A 21536-nucleotide genomic window follows, 5' to 3' on the forward strand; every position below is an offset into this window, starting at 1 on the left:
GCGTCCACGTCACCGCGCTCCCGGCCCCGCGCGTGCACGTCACCCCGCTCCCGGCCCCGCGCGTGCACGTCACCCCGCTCCCGGCCCCGCGCGTCCACGTCACCCCGCTCCCGGCCCCGCGCGTGCACGTCACCCCGCTCCCGGCCCCGCGCGTCCACGTCACCGCGCTCCCGGCCCCGCGCGTCCACGTCACCCCGCTCCCGGCCCCGCGCGTGCACGTCACCCCGCTCCCGGCCCCGCGCGTCTACGTCACCGCGCTCCCGCTCCCGGCCCCGCGCGTCCACGTCACCGCGCGCTCCCGCTCCCATCACAGCCCCTTCAGCCCATCTCGTCTATGCTGACCATCATGCCCCATCTACACTTGTCCCATCTGCCTGCGTTTGGCGCACATCCTTCTAAACCTGTCCTATCCATGTACCTGTAAATGTATAGGAAGGAACTGCAGATGCTGGTTTACACAGAGGATGGACACAAAATACTGGAGTAACTCAGCGGGACAGGCAGCATGGGTGACGTTTCGGGTCCAGTCATTCTGAAGAAGGGTCTCCACCCAAAACGTCCTTTCTTTCTCGCCAGAGATGCTACCTGTCCTGCTGATGTTACTCCAACATTTTCTATGGACCTGTTCAGGTGTCATTTAAATGTTGTTATTGTACCTGCCTCAACTACCTCCTTTGGCAGCTCAGTCCAGATATATTAAGAGGACCAGCCTGGGATCTAGAGGGCGGCCACAGTGGTGGGAAGATGGCTGGAGGGGATTCTGAGGGACAGGATCTAGTTTATTTATTGTCATGTACACAGTGAAAAGGTACAGTAGATACAGTGAAAAGCTTTTGTTGGGTGCTAACTAGTAAGCAGAAACAGTTGGGAAGGAACTGCCAGCATTTGGACAGGCACGGAGCGATTAGGGGGAGAGTTTCGTTTTGTGCGTGAAAATAATGTCTCACAAATCTGATGGAGTTTCTTGAGGAGGTCCTCAGAGGATTGATGAGGGCAGAGCAGTAGACGCCAAAGATCTTTGGTAGACGCTGCTTTTATGGGCTTTGACAAGGTCCCAGGTGGTAGGCAGTTTTGCAACGTTAGATCACATGGGAACAGGACGAGCTGGCCAATTGCATTCAAAATTCAAGTCCCAAGCAGTTGTGGAGGGTTGTCTTCCTGACTGAAGGCTTGCGACCGGTACAGTGCTGCAGGTGGTTGATCTAGACAGCATTGTACTTTGCTGATAACCCCAAAATGATGGTATTATGAACAGAAGGAAGGATATCTAAATTTACAATAGATGCAGGAATAGGCCATTCGGCCGTTCGAGCCAGCACCGCCATTCAATGTGATCATGGCTGATCATCCCCAATCAGTATCCCGTTCCTGCCTTCTCCCCATATCCCCTGACTCCGCTATCTTTAAGAGCCCTATCTAGCTCTCTCTTGAAAGTATCCAGAGAACCGGCCTCCACCGCCCTCTGAGGCAGAGAATTCCACAGATTCAGAACTCTCTGTGAGAAAAAGTGTTTCCTCGTCTCCGTTCTAAATGGCTTACCCCTTATTCTTGAACTGTGGCCCCTGGTTCTGGACCCTCAGCATCGGGAACATGTTTCCTGCATCTAGGGTGTCCAAACCCTTAACAATCTTATATGTTTAAATAAAATACCCTCTCATCCTTCTAAACTCCAGAGTGTAAAAGCCCAGCGGCTCCATTCTCTCAGCATATGACAGTCCCGCCATCCCGGGAATTAACCTTGTAAACCTACGCTGCACTCCCTCAATAGCAAGAATGTCCTTCCTCAAATTAGGAGACCAAAACTGAACACAATACTCCAGTTGTGGTCTCATTAGGGCTCTATACAACTGCAGAAGGACTTCTTTGCTCCGATACTCAACTCCTCTTGTTATAAAGGCTAACATGCCATTCGCTTTCTTCACTGCCTGCTATACTGCATGCTTACTTTCATAGCCTGATGAACAAGGACCCCCAGATCCCGTTGTACTTCCCCTTTTCCCAACTTGACGCCATTTAGATAGTAATCTGCCTTCCTGTTTTTGATACCAAAGTGGATAACATCACATTAAACTTCATAGAAACATAGAAAATAGGTGCAGGAGTAGGCTATTCGACCCTTCGAGCCTGCATCGCCATTCAATATGATCATCCAACTCAGTATCCTGTACCTGCCTTCTCTCCATACCCTCTGATCCCTTTAGCCACAAGATGCATTTCGTTGTCTCTGTACTGTACACTGACAATGACAATTAAAATTGAATCTGAATCTGAAGGGCCATATCTAACTCCCTCTTAAATATAGCCAATGAACTGGCCTCAACTACCTTATGTGGCAGAGAATTCCAGAGATTCATCACTCTCTGTGTTAAAAATGTTTTCCTCATCTCAGTCCTAAATGATTTCCCCCTTATCCTTAAACTGTGACCCCTTGTTCTGGACTTCCCCAACATCAGGAACAATCTTCCTGCATCGAGCCTGTCCAACCCCTTAAGAATTTTGTAAGTTTCTATAAGATCCCCCCTCAATCTTCTAAATTCTAGCGAGTACAAACCGAGTCTTTCCAGTCTTTCTTCATATGAAAGTCCTGACATCCCAGGAATCAGTCTGGTGAACCTTCTCTGTACTCCCTCTATGGTAAGAATGACTTTCATCAGATTAGGACACCAAAACTGTACGCAATACTCCAGGTGTGGTCTCACCAAGACCCTGTACAACTGCAGTAGAACCTCCCTGCTCCTATACTCAAATCCTTTTGCCATGAATGCTAACATACCATTCGCCTTCTTCACTGCCTGCTGCACCTGCATGCCTACTTTTAATGACTGGTGTACCATGACACCCAGGTCTCGTTGCATCTTCCCTTTTCCTAATCGGCCACCATTCAGATAATAATCTACTTTCCTGTTTTTGCCACCAAAGTGGATAACCTCACATTTATCCACATTATACCGCATTTGCCATGCATTTGCCCACTCACCCAGCCTATCCATGTCACCTTCCAGCCTCCTAGCATCCTCCTCACAGCTAACACTGCCCCCCATCTTCGTGTCATCCGCAAACTTGGAGATGTTGCATTCCATTCCCTCGTCCAAATCATTAATATATATCGTAAATAGCTGGGGTCCCAGCACTGAGCCTTGCGGTACCCCACTAGTCACTGCCTGCCATTGTGAAAAGGACCCGTTTACTCCTACTCTTTCCTTCCTGTTTGCCAGCCAGTTCTCTATCCACATCAATACTGAACCCGCAATACCGTATGCTTTAAGTTTGTATACTAATCTCTTATATGGGACCTTGTCGAAAGCCTTCTGAAAGTCCAGATATAACACATCCACTGGTTCTCCCTTATCCACTATACTAGTTACATCCTCGAAAAATTCTATAAGATTCGTCAGACATGATTTACCTTTCATAAATCCATGCTGACTTTGTCCAATGATTTCACCACTTTCCAAATGTGCTGCTATCCCATCTTTAATAACTGATTCTAGCAGTTTCCCCACTACCGACGTTAGCCTAACTGGTCTGTAATTCCCCGTTTTATCTCTCCCTCCCTTTTTAAAAAGTGAGGTTACATTAGCTACCCTCCAATCCTCAGGAACTACTCCAGAATCTAAAGAGTTTTGAAAAATTATCACTAATGCATCCACTATTTCTGGGGCTACTTCCTTAAGTACTCTGGGATGCAACTTATCTGGCCCTGGGGATTTATCGGCCTTTAATCCATCCAATTTACCTAACATCACATCCCGGCTAACCTGGATTTCACTCAGTTCCTCCATCTCATTTGACCCCCGTTCCCCTGCTATTTCCGGCAGATTATTTATGTCTTCCGTAGTTATTCAATTGGTCTGCCATGTCCTTGTTCCCCATGATCAATTCACCTGTTTCTGACTGCAAGGGACCTACATTTGTTTTAACTAATCTTTTTTTCTTCACATATCTATAAAAACTTTTGTAGTCAGTTTTTATGTTCCCTGCCAGTTTTCTTTCATAATCTATTTTCCCTTTCCTAATTAAGCCCTTTGTCCTCCTCTTGTGGTCTCTGAATTTCTCCCAGTCCTGTGGTAGGATGCTTTTTCTGGCTAATTTGTATGCTTCATCTTTTGTTTTGATACTATTCCTTGGTTCCCTTGTTATCCACGGATGCACTACCTTCCCTGATTTATTATTTTGCCAAACTGGGATGAACAATTGTTGTAGTTCATCCATGCAGTCTTTAAATGCCTTCCATTGCATATCCACCGTCAACCCATTAAGAATCAATTGCCAGTCTATCTTGGCCAATTCACGTCTCATACCCTCAAAGTTACCTTTCTTTAAGTTCAGGACCCTTGTTTCTGAATTAACAATGTCATTCTCCATCCTAATGAAGAACTCAACCATGCCCAAGGCACTCTTGCCCAAGGGGCCACACACAACAAGACTGCTAACTAACCCTTCCTCATTACTCAATACTCAATCTGGAATAGCCTGCTCTCTGGTTGGTTCCTCTACATGTTGGTTTAGAAAACTATCCCGCATACATTCCAAGAAATCCTCTTCGTCAGCACCCCTGCCAATTTGATTCACCCAATCTATATGTAGATTGAAGTCACCCATTATAACTGTTTTACCTTTGTTGCACGCATTTCTAATTTCCTGTTTGATGCCATTCCCAACTCCACTACTACTGTTAAGTGGCCTGTACACAACTTCCACTAGGGTTTTCTGCCCCTTAGTGTTTCGCAGCTCTACCCATATCGATTCCACATCCTCCAAGCTAATGTCCTTCCTTTCCATTGCGTTAATCTCCTCTCTAACCAGCAACGCTACCCCACCTCCTTTCCCTTTCTGTCTATCCCTCCTGAATATTGAATATCCCTGGATGTTCAGCTCCCAGACTTGGTCACCCTGGAGCCATGTCTCCATGATCCCAACTATATCATAGTCATTAATAGTAAGCTGCACATTCAACTCATCCACCTTATTACAAATGCTCCTTACATTGAAACACAAAGCCTTCAGGCTTGTTTTTACAACACTCTTACCCCTGCTACAATTATGTTGAAAAGTGGCCCTTTTTGATTTTTGCCCTGGATTTGTCTGTCTGCCACTTTTACTTTTCACCTTGCTACCTATTGCTTCTACCCTCATTTTACACCCCTCTGTCTCCGCTCACATGTTTAAGAAACCCTTTCCCTTTAACTCCATCCTCGACTATCCAATTTGACACCCCACCCCCTTATTCAGTTTAAAACCACCCTTGTAGCAGTGGCAAACCTGCCTGCCAGAATGCTGGTCCCCCACCTGTTAAGATGCAATCCGTCCCTTTTGTACAGTTCCCCCTTACTCCAAAACAGATCCCAGTGATCTAAGAATCTAAATCCCTGCCCCCTGCACCAGTTCCTCAGCCACACATTCAGGTCCCGTATCTCCCTGTTCCTGCTCTCGCCAGCACAAGGAACTGGAAGCAAACCGGAGATAACAACCCTGGTGGTCCTGCTTTTCAGCATTTGTCCGAGCTCTCTAAAGTCACGCTGCAGAATATTCATCCCCTTCTTTCCGACATCGTTTGTGCCGACATGCACTACCACTTCCGGCTGTTCACCTTCGCCCTTGAGGATTTTCTGCACTCTGTCCGTGACATCCTGGATCCTGGCACCAGGGAGGCAGCACACCATCCTCGAATCCCGTCTTTTGCCGCAGAAACCCCTGTCCGTACCTCTCACAATGGAGTCTCCCTCTACAATGGCGTTGCCTGACGTTGGCCTCTTTGGTTTTGGCTCAACTGCACTATTCGCATCGCATTCGCATTCGCATTCGCATCATCTGCCATGCATCTGCCCACTCACCCAACCTGTCCAAGTCACCCTGCATTCTCATAGCATCCTCCTCATAGTTCACACGCTAATGTTGCTTTGAATCCCTTCATCCAAATCATTGTTGTATATTGTAAATAGCTGCGGTCCCAGCACCGAGCCTTGCGGTACCCCACTAGTCACTGCCTGCCATTTTGAAAGAGACCCGTTAATCCGTACTCTTTGTTTCCTGTCTGCCAACTAATTTTCTATCCATGTCAGCACTCTACCCCCAATACCATGTGCCCTAATTTTGCCCACTTTTTCTGGAAAAAATTCCAGAAGATTAGTCAAGCATGATTTCCCGTTCGTAAATCCATGCTGACTCGGACCGATCCTGTTACTGCTATCCAAATGTGTGGCTATTTCATCTTTTATAATTGACTCCAGCATCTTCCCTACCACCGATGTCAGGCTAACTGGTCTATAATTCCCTGTTTTCTCTCTCCCGCCTTTTTTAAAAAGTGGGATAACATTAGCTACCATCCAATCCACAGGAACTCATCCTGAGTCTATAGAACATTGGAAAATTATCACCAATGCGTCCACGATTTCTAGAGCCACTTCCTTAAGTACCCTGGGATGCAGACCATCAGGCCCCGGGGATTTATCAGCCTTCAGTCCCATTAGTCTACCCAACACCATTTCCTGCCTAATGTGGATTTCCTTCATCCGTCACCCCAGCTCCTCTGACTGCACATTACCCAACATTACCCAATCCTCTGGCTTCCCGCTCATCTTTGCTACGTTGTACTTTTCTTTTATTTTTATACTGTCCCTGACGTCCTTTGTCAGCCACGGTCTCCCCTTGGAATCTTTCTTCCTCTTTGGAATGAACTGAACCTGCACCTTCTGTATTATTCCTAGAAATACTTGGCATTGTTGTTCCACTGTCATCCCAGCTGTATCTTTCCAGTCAACTTTGGCCAGCTCCTCCCTCACGGCTCCATAGTCCCCTTTATTCAACTGTAACACTGACACCTCCGATCTACCCTTCTCCCGCCGTTCGAGTCCCATCTCTGGAATTGTAGATTAAACCTGAACAAATTATGGTCACTGCCTCCTAATGGCTCATTAACCTCGAGGTCCTTTATCAAATCTGGTTCATTACATAACACTAAATCCAGAATTGCCTTCACACTGGTAGGCTCCAATACAAGCTGCTCGAAGAATCCATCACGAAGGCACTCTACAAAGTCCCGTTCTAGGGGTCCAGTACCAGCCTGATTTTCCCACTCTAGCTGCATGTTGAAATCTCCCATAACAACCACAGCATTACTTTTGCTACATGCCAATTTTAACTCCTGATTCAACGTGCACCTTATGTCCAGGCTACTGTTTGGGGGCCTGTAGATAAGTCCCACAAGGGTCTTTTTACCCTTACAATTCCTTAGTTCTATCCATACTGCCTCCACATTTCCTATTTCAATCTCACCCCTTGCAAGGGACTGGATTTCAGTCCTCACCAACAGAGCTGTCCCACCCCCTCTGCCCACCTGTCTGTCTTTTCGCTAGATGTATACCCTTGACTATTCAGTTCCCAGCCCTGGCCCTCTTGCAGCCATGTCTCTGTATTTCCCACAACATCATACTTGCCAATTTCTATCTGAGCCTCAAGCTCGTCCACTTTATTTCTTATACATTGTGCATTCATATACAGCACTTTGACCTCCGTATTCACGTCCCCCCTCGCACCGCTCGCAATTGGCCCTGACCTTACTCTCTTATCCCTTCTCGAACGTTCCTTTCCATTAATTTGAGAATTTTTTGTAATATTTCCTGTACTTTCCCTTCAACTCCATCTTTATACTTCCAATTTGTCAATCCGTCCGCCCCACTATTTAGTTTAAACCCACAATTGTAGCCCTAGCAAACCTGCCAGCCAGAATGTCAGTCCCCCTCCACTTAAGGTGTAACCTGTCCCTTTTGTACAGGTCACCCCTACCCCAGAAGAGATCCCAGTGGTCTATAAATCTAAATCCTTGCTCCCTGCCACACATTCAGATCCCCTATCTCCCTGCTCCTGTCCTCACTAGCATGTGGTACTGGAAGCAATCCAGAGATAACCATCCTAGAAGTCCTGCCTTTCAGTCTTCGTCTCAACTGTCTGAACTCACGTTGCAGAACCTCCTTCCTCTTCTTCCCGATGTCATTTGTGCCCACGTACACAACTACTGCCGGCTGTTCACCTTCTCTCTCTCTCTCTCTCTCTCTCTCTCTCTCTCTCTCTCTCTCTCTCTCTCTCGGATGTTCAGAATTTGGCTTGTGACATCCTGAACCCTGGCACTAGGGAGGCAACAGACCATCCTCGCATCTCGTCTGCCGCCACAGAATCTCCTGTCTGCTCCTCGGACAATGGAGTCACCCACCACTAGGGCTCTGCCCGACGTTGGTCTCGCCGGTCGAGTCCCACCTCCAGGATTGGAGCCACGGATGTGTCCGCGCTCGGACTGGAAACATCGTCTCCCCCGACAGTTCCCAAGAGGCCGTACCTGTTTTCGTTAGGCACAGCCACCAGGGTCTCCTGCACTCCACGGTTACCACCCATTCAGTCAGGATCTAGGACAAGATGTGAATATGGGCCAAGGAATGGCAAATGAAGGTGTTGCCAAAGATAGACACGTGCTGATGTAACTCAGTGGGTGTAGCAGCATCTCTGGAGAAAAAGGATTGGTAATGTTTCGGGTCGGTTCCATTCTCTACAAGTGACTTCTGTTTTCCAGTCCCCCCATTCCCTCATCTTCACCTTGAATGTCCAGTCACTCTACACCTCCACACCCCATTAGGAGGGTCTTAAAGCCCTCCGTTTCTTCCTCGACCGCATAACCATTTTGGATAGTTATATGGATGGGAAGGGAATGGAGGGTTATGGTCTGAGCGCAGGTATATGGGACTAGGGGAGATTATGTGTTCGGCACGGACTAGAAGGGTCGAGATGGCCTGTTTCCGTGCTGTAATTGTTATATGTTATATGGTTAACCAACCAATCCCCGTCTACCGATACACTCCTACGCAGCTGGTCCTTACCCTCAACAACTCTTCTTTTGACTCCTCCCATTTCCTCCAAATCCAAGGCGTAGCTATGGGCACGTGCATGGGCCCTAGCTACACCTGCCTCTTTGTGGGGTACGTCGAACAATCCTTGTTCGAGACGTACCGTGTTCCTATCCCCGAACTCTACCTCCGCTACATTGACGAGTGCATTGGTGCTTCCTCCTTCACCCATACAGAACTCACTGACTTCATCCATTTCACCACTAACTTCCATCCGGCACTCACATTCACCTGGACCATTTCCGACATCTCCCGACCGTTTCTAGACCTCACTATCTCCATCGCAGGTAACAGACCACTGACTGACATTCACTATAAACCCACTGACTCCCATGGCTATCTGGACTACTGCTTCCCACCCTGCTTCCTGTAAGGAATCCATCCCCTACCAATTCCTCCGTCTCGCCCCATCTGCACCCAGGACGAGGTGTTCCATACCAGGGCATTGGAGATGTCCTCATTCTTTAGGGAACGGGGATTCCCCTCTTCGACTATGGATGAGGCTCTCACCAGGGTCTCTTCTATATCCCGTAGCTCCGCTCTCACTCCCCATCCCCCCACTCATAACAAAGGCAGAGTCCCCCTTGTCCTCACCTTCCCCCCTACCAGCCGTCACATACAACAGATAACCCTCCAACATTTTTGACACCTCCAACGGGATCCCACCACTGGTCACATCTTCCCATCTCCTCCCATGTCGGCTTTCCACAGAGACTGCTCCCTCCGTAACTCTCTGGTCAATTCGTCCCTTCCCACCCAAACCACCCCATCCCCTGGTACTTTCCCTTGCAACCGCAGAAAATGCTACACTTGTCGCTTTCCCCCCTCAACTCCATCCAAGGACCCAAGCAGTCGTTCCATGTGAGGCAGAGGTTCACCTGCACCTCCTCCAACCTCGCCTATTGCATCCGCTGCTCTAGGTGTCAACTGCTCTACATCGGTGAGACCAAGCGCAGACTTGCCGATCGCTTCGCCCAACACCTCGGCACAGTTCGCATTAACCAACCCGATCTCCCGGTGGCTCAGCACTTCAACTCCCCCTCCCATTCCGAATCCGACCTTTCTGTCCTGGGCCTCCTCCATGGCCAGAGTGAGTCCCACGACAAATTGGAGAAGCAGCACCTCATATTTTGCTTGGGTAGTTTTCACCCCAGCGGTATGAACATTGACCTCCAATTTCAGGTAGTCCTTGCTTTCTCCCTCCTTCCCCTCCCATTCCTAGCTCTCCCACAGCCCACTGTCTCCACCTCTTCCTTTCTTCTTCCCGCCCCCCCCCCCCACCCACAGAAACGTCACCTATTCCTTCGCTCTATAAATGCTGCCTCACCCACTGAGTTTTTCTCTGCCTACAAATGGATGTGTTAGTTGTTGCCTTTGATATGTCAAACCAATGCAGAATTTGCACAGTAAATGGTCGAGGCTTGGTGACAGCTATAGAACAGAGAGATCTGGGGGCATAGGTGCTTGGTTTACTGATAGCATTGGTTCAGGTGGGCATGAAGGGGAAGAAGATGTTTAGCATTCTGCATCCATGGATAAGTTGTGCTGAAGAGCCCGTGTTTGTGCTGTATCGCTGTATTAATATACTAGACTGTGGGACCCGTTGGGTCCCAGCATCACACGTGAGGGCTGGTCACCAACGCAATATTCCACCTCTCCACCAATTCCAATGTTGCTCGCCAGTGGGGAGGGGGGGGTGCTTTCTGTTGCGCTAGTATGGGTGTTGCGGGCCGAAGGTACTGGTTTCCAGTGGGCTAGTATAGACATTGTGGGCCGAATGGATTCTTGGGCTGGCAGCCAACTGTTGCAACGATTTTAAAAGCCAAGCCAAGGCAAACAATTTGGCTGCATCCACCCGACAACCAAAATTCATTTTGTGAACACAAACTTGTTAAAAAGGCGAGGCAAACAATTGGGCAGCAGTCACCTTCAGCCGCATCGAGGGGATTCACCATGGAGTAGACGTGTGTTCAGTGTTATTCGCTGCTCAGAGAGCCATGGTCCTCTCGCTTCCTGGGTCTGGCAGAGACTGAGTGAGGGACTACACTTCCGGGTTTTATAGTCCCTCCCCCCTACCGCCAGCGGGGGCAGCAGAGAGAATGGGGAATTAAAAAAAAACATTCATATCTCTCTAAGGTACACAAAAAAGCTGGAGAAACTCAGCGGGTGCAGCAGCATCTATGGAGCGAAGGAAATAGGCAACGTTTCGGGCCGAAACCCTTCTTCAGTCTGATTTTTCATCGATGGGAACAATCCTCCGGTCCCAGAAGGTGGAGGGGGGCTGAGCGAGGTGGCTAAAAATGACGGCCCTCTCTCGGAAATCACAGCACAGTGAGCCAAAAGCGGTCAAGATCAGACTTTTAGTAATATAGATAGATGTTCACCATCTATGTGTGAAAAACATTCTCCAGATAATTTTTAAATTTCTCTCCCTCCCATCACCTTAAACCTGTGCCCTCTGGTTCGAGACTTCCCTGCTCCATTTGTTCTATCAATACTTTTCATCATTTATAATCCTCCATCAGGTCACCAGTCAGCCTTCTATATTCCAGTGAGAATAGACGCAACCTATCGAAAAACATCCAAAGATGTGCAGGTTTGTTGATTAATTGACTTCTGTAAATCGCCCCTGGTGTATTGGATGGAAAGTGGGATAACATGGAACTATTGTACGGGTGCTCAATGGTGGGCCGAATGGCCTGTTTTCATGTGGTATCTCTAAATATCCAATCTCTCTTTATAACCACAACCCTCCATTCCAGGAACATCCTGGTGAATCTTTTCTGCACTGTCCCCATTGATACCATATATTTCTTGTCGTGTGGTGACCAGAACTCTATGCAATATTTTAGCCTAGGCTCTGTACTGCACTAACATTTCATCCCAACTCTTATACTCAATGCTTTGGCATATGAAGACAAATATACCAAATGCCACTTTCATTACCCAATCCACCTGTGTCCCTATTTTCTGGGAGCTGCAGACACATCCCAAAGTCTGTCTGTACATCAATGCTTTAACTGTCCTCGTTCCCCCTCTGTGCCCCCACCCTCAGTGTTTCCCCTCCTTCCATCCCCTGTGCCCTGGGCTCCTGTTCCTGCACTCAGAGCTCTGAACAGCTGGTGTTTGTGCCCTTGTCTCCCTGCAGATGGGATGGGGTGACCTCGGTGTTTTTGGAGAACCTTCCAGAGAGACTCCCAACCTGGACCGAATGGCTGCAGAAGGAATGTTGTTCACAAACTTCTACGCTGCCAACCCACTCTGCTCCCCGTGTAAGTGTTGCCGTGTTTCTCTGCTCATTGGTCTCGGGGCCTTGAGCTCTCCCGCCTGAAACATCAACAATCGCTCCTCTGCTTGTGTGTGTTCACCGTGGCAGTGAGGGGGCAATGGGGGGTGTCAGATCACCCATGGAGAGGTTAATGGGTGGGTATCAAAATGCCCTGGGGGTAGTGTTGGGGGAGACTGTCGGGCCTGAGGGGGGAGTGTTGGAAATGAGGGGGGAGTGTTGGGGGGGGAGTTGAAGGGAGGGGAGAGTGAGGGGGGAGTGTTGGGGGTGAGGGGAGAGGGGAGAGTGTGGGGGGTGAGGGGGAGAGTGTCGGGGGTGTCAGGGGTGAGGGGGAGTGAGGGGAGAGTGTGGGGGGTGAGGGGGTGTGGGGGTGTGGGAGGTGAGGGGGGAGTGGGGGGGGGGAGTGTCGGGACTGAGGGGAGAGTGTCGGGGGTGAGGGGGGGAGGGTCGGGGGTGAGGGGGGAGTGTCGGGGGTGAGGGGGGAGTGTCGGGGGGTGAGGGGGAGTGTGTCGGGGGGAGTGAGGGGACTGTTGGGGGTGAGGGGGCACTGTTGGGCCTGTGTGTGCCGTGGTGCACATGTCTCCCCTGCCCCATTCACACGCTGCTACTCCCCGTGCGTGCCGTCAGGATGGTGATTTGCCCCTCTCTCCCCCACAGCCCGGGCGGCTCTGCTAACCGGCCGGCTACCCGTCAGGAACGGGTTCTATACCACCAACGCCCATGCCCGCAACGGTAGGAAGCCAACACCGCAGGCAGACCGCTGCAGCCGCGCACACATGCATCTTGGGGCAGACAGTGCAAGGGCAGTGTGGGTGTGAGCAGGGGGGGGGGGGGGGGAGTGGTTATGGGGAGGGAAAGGGGAGTGTGGGTCTGGGGAGTGGGGTATGAAGGGGAGTAGGAATGGGTGGGGGGTTGTGTGTGTGGGGGGATCTGGGTGGGGGGGGTGTGGGGGTAGGGGTCTGGGTGGAGGAGGTGTGGGCTGGGGGGGCATGTAGGGGGTGGGTGTGGGAATCTGGGTGGTGATGGTATGGGGATCTGGGTGGGGGGAGTGGGGAGGGGTGTGGGGATCTGGGTGGGGGGAGTGGGGATCTGGGTGGGATGGGGGTGTGGGGGTCCGGGTGTGAGCTCTGTACGTGGTGGGAGAGGGGGCGGACTGCAGGACTGGCCTGTTAAACTGTGTGATGACTGGTCACAATCACCACGGCTCTTTCTCCACAGGGTACACTCCGCAGGAGATCGTAGGTGGAATTCCTGATTCTGAGATTCTGCTGCCAGAGCTCCTGCGGAAGGCAGGATATTCCAGCAAGATCATTGGGAAATGGTTGGTTGACTTAGAAACATAGAAACATAGAAATTAGGTGCAGGAGTAGGCCATTCGGCCCTTCGAGCCTGCACGGCCAACTTAACTCTTGATGGCGGGGAAGATGCTGGAGTCAATTATTAAAGATGTAATAGCTGCGCATTTATGAAGGGGATATCTTGCTTGACTAATCCGGAATGTTTTGAGGATGTAACAAGTAAAATGGATAAGGGAGAGCCTGTGGATGTGGTCTATCTGGACTTTCAGAAAGCATTTGATAAGGCCCCACACAGGAGATTAGTGGGCAAAATTAGGGCAAATGGTATTGGGGGTAGTGTACTGACATTGATAGAAAATTGGTTGGCAGACAGGAAACAAAGAGTAGGGATTAACGGGTCTTTTAGAATGTCAAGCAGTGGCTAGTGGGGTAATTTGAGGAAGGACAAATCTTTAAATCCGCGCATGCACAGATTGGTCCCCTCTCCTGTGGGCATGTGCGGTGCAAAGGCAGGATTTCAGCTGCCTTTATTGCCCGTTGTGTGAAGGCTTGAGGCAGTGTCCACTGCACGTGAGTTGAACATAGTTACGCGTGTTACACATACTGCGGATGAAAGGCACGGCAGAGTTATACGTACCTGAGATCGATTATTAAAATAATAACCATTTAATAATAAATACTGAATTTAGTAAATGAATTGGACTTTACTATTTATATTTAATAATTTCCCTTTTATAATTTGAGTCAGGGTAGGCACTGCCTACCTTGACTACACGTGCCTGGTATGTTGGCAGAAACGCACAGTGTGATGTGTGGTGGAGATCAGTGTGTGGCCCTGCACAACCTGGCATCCCTTTGTCTTTCGTACCTGTGACAGGTCACGATAAGAATTAAGGGACTGAAGTTTAGGGGTAACATGAGGGGGAACTTCTTTACTCAGAGAGTGGTAGCGGTGTGGAATGAGCTTCCAGTGAAGGTGGTGGAGGCAGGTTCATTGGTATCATTTAAAAATAAATTGGATAGGCATATGGATGAGAAGGGAATGGAGGGTTATGGTATGAGTGCAGGCAGGTGGGACTAAGGGGAAAAAAAAAAATGTTCGGCACGGACTTGTAGGGCCGAGATGGCCTGTTTCCGTGCTGTAATTGTTATATGGTTATATGGTTTATAACTTTCTGTACAGAAAACCCATTGGAGACACAAGAGACTGCAGATGCTGGATGCAGTGGGAGGAACTCAGCTGGTCAGGCAGCGTCTGTGGAGGAAATAGGCAAACCACGCTTCAGGTCGGGACCTTCTTCACACTGAAAGTGGAGGGTTAGGGCAACTCATAGTCTTGCAGTGATACAGCATGGAAACAGGCCCTTCATTCCAACATGCCTACACCGGCCAACAAGTCCCAGTTACACTGGTCCTACCTGCCCTCATTGTCTAACTGTTTCTTAAATGTTGGGATAGTCCCAGCCTCAACTACGTCAGCTTGTTCCATACGCCCACCCTCAGTTGTTACCCCTCAGACTCCTGTTAAATCTTTTTCCCTTCACCATAAACCTACAGTGCCCTCCATAATGTTTGGGACAAAGACCCATCATTTATTTATTTGCCTGTGGACACAATTTGAGATTTGTAATAGAAAAAAATCACATGTGGTTAAAGTGCACATTTTCACATTTTAATAAAGGCCATTTTCACATATTTTGCATTTATCATGGAGAAATTACAGCAGTCCCACCAATTTCATCCATAGTCCCCCCATTTCAGGGCACCATAATGTTTGGGACACAGCAATGTCATGTAAATGAAAGTAGTCATGTTTAGTATTTTGTTGCATATCCTTTGCATGCAATGACAGACAAGAGGGAGCAGCTGATTGGGAGTCTGATCCCTGTTGATTGTATTGTATTGTAGCAGTTCGTATTGTATTGTACTTTGTATTGTATTCCTAGGTAAGAGGGGAATATGAGTGCCCGAGCAGTTTACTGTTCTGGATGTCAGATGTGGGAGGTCAAGGAATCTGACAGCCTGCCAGACGTCCACATCTGCACCAGGTGCGTCGTGATGGGGCTCCTAAGGGACCGTATTAGGAACCTGGAGCAGCAGCACGATGACCTCCGGCTGGTCAGGGAGAGCGAGGAAGTCATTGAGAGGAGTTACAGAGAGGTGGTCACTCCAAGACCACAGGAGGCAGGGAAGTGGGTCACGGTTAGGAGGGGCAAGGGGCAGAGGCAGGGACTAGAGAGTACCCCAGTGGCTGTACACCTTGACAATAAGTACTTCTGTTTGAGTACTGTTGCGGGGGACAGCCTACCTGGGGGTAGCAACAGCGGCCGGGCCTCCGGTACAGAGACCGGTCCTGTTGCTCAGAAGGGTAAGGAAAAGGAGAGGAGGGCAGTAGTAATAGGGGACTCTATAGTTAGGAGGTCAGACAGGCGATTCTGTGGATGCAGTCTGGAGACCCGGATGGTAGTTTGCCTCCCTGGTGCCAGGGTCTGGGATGTGTCTGAACGTGTCCAAGATATCCTGAAATGGGAGGGAGAGGAGCCCGAGGTCGTGGTACATATAGGTACCAATGACATAGGTAGAAAAAGAGAAGAGGTCGTGAAAGGAGAATTTAGGGAGTTAGGAGGAGAGTTAAGGAGAAGGACCGCAAAGGTAACAATCTCGGGATTACTGCCTGTGCCACGCGACAGTGAGAGTAGGAATGGAGCGAGGTGGAGGATAAATGCATGGCTGAAGGACTGGTGCAGAGGGCAGGGATTCAAGTTTCTGGATCATTGGGACCTCTTTTGTGGAAGGTGCGACCTGTACAAAAAGGACGGGTTGCACTTGAACCCAAGGGGGACCAATATCCTGGCGGGGAGATTTGCAAAGGCTACCGGGGAGACTTTAAACTAGAACAGTTGGGAGGAGGGACTCAAATAGAGAAAGCTAGTAGACAGTGTGTGAGGCAGGGGGTAGAGAAGGAAAGCACTCAGACCCAACATGTAGGGGGGGAAAGAAGAAAACAATAATAAACAGAGAATAAGAGGTGGTGGGGTTGTTAAATGAGTGAGCAGAGAGACAGGGGTATAAAATGAGGGTAAAGCAATTGTATAGGGAATTGAAGAATGTAGGTGAACAGAGGGATCTGGGAATAACTGTGCACAGTTCCCTGAAAGTGGAATCTCATGTAGATAGGGTGGTAAAGAAAGCTTTTGGTGTGCTGGCCTTTATAAATCAGAGCATTGAGTATAGAAGTTGGGATGTAATGTTAAAATTGTACAAGGCATTGGTGAGGCCAATTCTGGAGTATGGGGTACAATTTTGGTCGCCTAATTATAGGAAGGATGTCAACAAAATAGAGAGAATACAGAGGAGATTTACTAGAATGTTGCCTGGGTTTCAACAACTAAGTTACAGCGAAAGGTTGAACAGGTTAGGGCTTTATTCTTTGGAGCGCAGAAGGTTAAGGGGGGACTTGATAGAGGTTTTTAAAATGATGAGAGGGATGGACAGAGTTGACGTGGAAAAGCTTTTCCCACTGAGAGTAGGGAAGATTCAAACAAGGGGACATGACTTGAGAATTAAGGGACTGAAGTTTAGGGGTAACATGAGGGGGAACTTCTTTACTCAGAGGGTGGTAGCGGTGTGGAATGAGCTTCCAGTGAAGGTGGTGGAGGCAGGTTCGTTTTTATCATTTAAAAATAAATTGGATAGTTATATGGATGGGAAGGGAATGGAGGGTTATGGTCTGAGCGCAGGTATATGGGACTAGGGGAGATTATGTGTTCGGCACGGACTAGAAGGGTCGAGATGGCCTGTTTCCGTGCTGTAATTGTTATATGGTTATATGGTATAAGGGGTAAGAACGTTGTAAAAACAAGCCTGAAGGCTGTGTGTCTCAATGCAAGGAGCATTCGTAATAAGGTGGATGAGTTGAATGTGCAGATAGCTATTAATGACTATGATATAGTTGGGATCACGGAGACATGGCTCCAGGATGACCAAGGCTGGGAGCTGAACATCCAGGGATATTCAATATTCAGGAGGGATAGACAGAAAGGAAAAGTAGGTGGGGTAGCGTTGCTGATTAGAGAGGAGATTAACGCAATGGAAAGGAAGGACATTAGCTTGGAGGATGTGGAATCGGTATGGGTAGAGCTGCGAAACACTAAGGGGCATAAAACGCTAGTGGGAGTTGTGTACAGGCCACCTAACAGTAGTAGTGAAGTTGGGGATGGCATCAAACAGGAAATTAGAAATGCATGCAACAAAGGTAAAACAGTTATAATGGGTGACATCAATCTACATATAGATTGGGTGAATCAAATTGGCAGGGGTGCTGAGGAAGAGGATTTCTTGGAATGTATGCGGGATAGTTTTCTAAACCAACATGCAGAGGAACCAACGAGAGAGCAGGCTATTCTAGACTGGGTATTGAGTAATGAGGAAGGGTTAGTTAGCAATCTTGTTGTACGTGCCCCCTTGGGCAAGAGTGACCATAATATGGTTGAGTTCTTTATTAGGATGGAGAGTGACATTTTTAATTCAGAATCAATGGTTCTGAACGTAAAGAAAGGTAACTTTGAGGGTATCAGACGTGAATTGGCCAAGATTGACTGGCAATTGATTCTTAAAGGGTTGATGGTGGATATGCAATGGAAGGCATTTAAAGACTGCATGGATGAACTACAACAATTGTTCATCCCAGTTTGGCAAAAGAATAAATCAAGGAAGGTAGTGCATCCGTGGATAACAAGGGAAATCAGGGATAGTATCAAAACAAAAGATGAAGCTTACAAATTAGCCAGAAAAAGCCTACCAGAGGACGGAGAAATTCAGAGTCCAGCAGAGGAGGACGAAGGGCTTAATTAGGAAAGGTAAAATAGATTATGAAAGAAAACTGGCAGGGAGCATAAAAACTGATTGCAAATGTTTTTATAGATATGTGAAGAGAAAGAGATTAGTTAAAACAAATGTAGGTCCCTTGCAGTCAGAAACAGGTGAATTGATCATGGGGAACAAGAACATGGCAGACCAATTGAATAACTACTTTGGTTCCGTCTTCACTAAGGAAGACATAAATAATCTGCTGGAAATATCAAGGGACCGCGGGTCAAATGAGATGGAGGAACTGAGTGAAATACAGGTTAGCCGGGAAGTGGTGTTAGGTAAATTGAATGGGTTAAATTCCGATAAATCCCCAGGGTCGGATAGGCTGCATCCCAGAGTACTTAAGGAAGTAGCCCCAGAAATAGTGGATGCATTAGTGATAATTTTTCAAAACTCTTTAGATTCTGGAGTAGTTCCTGAGGATTGGAGGGTAGCAAACGTAACCCCACTTTTTAAGAAGGGAGGGAGAGACAAAAAGGGGAATTACAGACCAGTTAGTCTAACATCGGTAGTGGGGAAACTGCTAGAGTCAGTTATTAAAGATGGGATAGCAGCACGTTTTGGAAAGTGGTGAAATCATTGGACAAAGTCAGCATGGATTTAGGAAAGGTAAATCATGTCTGACGAATCTTATAGAATTTTTCGAGGATGTAACAAGTAGCGTGGATAGGGGAGAACCAGTGGATGTGGTGTATCTGGACTTCCAGAAGGCTTTCGACAAGGTCCCACATAAGAGATTAGTATACAAACTTAAAGCACACGGCATTGGGGGTTCAGTATTGATGTGGATAGAGAACTGGCTGGCAAACAGGAAGCAAAGAGTAGGAGTAAACAGGTCCCTTTCAGAATGGCTGGCAGTGACTAGTGGGGTACCGCAAGGCTCAGTGCAGGGACCCCAGCTATTTACAATATATATTAATGATTTGGACGAGGGAATTGTATGCAACATCTCCAAGTTTGCGGATGACACGAAGCTGGGGGGCAGTGTTAGCTATGAGGAGGATGCTAGGTGACTTGGATAAGCTGGGTGAGTGGGCAAATGCATGGCAGATGCAGTATAATGTGGATAAATGTGAGGTTATCCACTTTGGTGGCAAAAACAGAAAAGTAGATTATTATCTGAATGGTGGCCGATTAGGAAAAGGGAAGATGCAACGAGACCTGGGTGTCATGGTACACCAGTCATTAAAAGTAGGAATACAGGTGCAGCAGGCAGTGAAGAAAGCGAATGGTATGTTAGCATTCATAGCAAAAGGATTTGAGTATAGGAGCAGGGAGGTTCTACTGCAGTTGTACAGGGTCTTGGTGAGACCATACCTGGAGTATTGCGTACAGTTTTGCCATAGAGGGAGTACAGAGAAGGTTCACCAGACTGATTCCTGGAATGTCAGGACTTTCATATGAAGAAAGACTGGATAGACTCGGCTAGTACTTGCTAGAATTTAGAAGATTGAGGGGGGATCTTATAGAAACTTACAAAATTCTTAAGGGGTTGGACAGGCTAGATGCAGGAAGTTTGTTCCCGATGTTGGGGAAGTCCAGAACAAGGGGTCACAGTTTAAGGATAAGGGGGAAATCATTTAGGACCGAGATGAGAAAACATTTTTCACATAGTGAGTGGTGAATCTCTGGAATTCTCTGGCACAGAAGGTAGTTGAGGCCAGTTCATTGGCTATATTTAAGAGGGAGTTAGATGTGGCCCTTGTGGCTAAAGGGATCAGGGGGTATGGAGAGAAGGCAGGTACAGGATACTGAGTTGGATGATCAGCCATGATCATATTGAATGGCGCTGCAGGCTCGAAGGGCCGAATGGCCTACTCCTGCACCTATTTTCTATGTTTCTATGTTACAGTTTCATGGGACTTTAGTTAGGTTGCATTTGGAGCAACTGTGGAGTGAATAGACAGGTGACGTTTTGGTTCGGGACCCTTCTTCAAATTGATGGGGAAGGGGGGAGAAAGCTGGAATAGAGAGGTGGGAGCGAGGCGAGACAACGCCTGGCAAGTGATAGGTTGATATTGGTGAGGGGGTGATTGGTAGATGGGTGCATAGGAGACTAAAGTGTGGTGGATAAGAGGAGAAGAGGAATGTAAAGCAGGAGGGAGGAATGTGGCAAAATGGGACAAGCAGAGGGGAAAGAGGGGTATAAAAGGGAAATGTGGGACTCGGGTGAGTGGAAGATGAGTGTCGGGCAGAGGTGAGAGGAGCAGGGGGAAGTAGAGGGTGTGGGGAGCAGGTGAAAGAGAGGGGGATGGAGCCTGACTTTGCGTGTTCCTCCCCGCAGGCACCTGGGACAGCGCGCCCAGTTCCACCCGCTGAGGCACGGCTTTGATGAATGGTTCGGAGCCCCGAACTGTCACTTTGGGCCGTACAACAACAGGGACAGACCCAACATTCCCGTCTACAACAACTCTGAGATGGTGGGCAGGTGAGCTGGGCCGGTGTAGGAGGAGCGAGTGCGGGCTCTGACTGAGTGTGAGTCACCCCACAGCCAGGAAAGCACAGTCCAGTAACTGGCCGAACGGTGTGGGCGGGTGCAGGGCACCGGGGCTCGGAACCCCCACTGCCCCAGAGCGGTGACCTCCACCCCCCCACTGCCCCAGAGCGGTGACCTCCATCATCCCCCCCCCCCCTGCCCTGCCCCAGAGTGCGGTGACCTCCACCCCCCCCCCACTGCCCCCCAGAGCGGTGACCTCCACCCCCCCCCACTGCCCCAGTGCGGTGACATCCACCCCCCCCCCCCCCCCCCCCCCACACTGCCCCAGTGCCCCAATGCCCCAGTGCAGTGACCTCCATCCCCCCCCCCACTGCCCCAGTGCAGTGACCTCCACCCCCCCACTGCCCCAGTGCGGTGACCTCCAACCCCCCCCCACTGCCCCAGTGCAGTGACCTCCACCCCCCCCCATGCCCCAGTGCGGTGACATCCACCCCCCCCCCCCCCCCCACTGCCCCAGTGCCCCAATGCCCCAGTGCAGTGACCTCCATCCCCCCCCCCACTGCCCCAGTGCAGTGACCTCCATCCCCCCCCCCCCCCACTGCCCCAGTGCGGTGACCTGCACTCCACCACACCATGCTGGGACTCCGACAGTGCACAGCCTGGGTCATTCTTGGACAGCCTGGTGCGTGGGACGGGTTAGGATGGGGAGGGGTTTGGTTGTGTGGGTGGGAGAGGGGGAGGGGTGGGGG

At 49.2% G+C, this 21536-nt stretch overlaps 1 protein-coding gene across 1 annotated transcript in view; it reads left to right on the top strand.

Moving 5' to 3' along the window:
• Positions 1 to 21536, top strand: part of galns (galactosamine (N-acetyl)-6-sulfatase) — a 33920-nt gene that overhangs the window by 199 nt on the left and 12185 nt on the right. Inside the window, exons 2-5 of the mRNA XM_055664916.1 lie at positions 12043 to 12166; positions 12838 to 12912; positions 13399 to 13501; positions 20635 to 20778. Of these exons, the coding sequence (XP_055520891.1) occupies positions 12043 to 12166; positions 12838 to 12912; positions 13399 to 13501; positions 20635 to 20778 (446 nt within the window). The remainder of the gene's footprint in view (positions 1 to 12042; positions 12167 to 12837; positions 12913 to 13398; positions 13502 to 20634; positions 20779 to 21536) is intronic.

Source organism: Leucoraja erinacea, chromosome 50, assembly GCF_028641065.1.
Source record: "Leucoraja erinacea ecotype New England chromosome 50, Leri_hhj_1, whole genome shotgun sequence".
NCBI lineage: Eukaryota > Metazoa > Chordata > Chondrichthyes > Rajiformes > Rajidae > Leucoraja > Leucoraja erinaceus.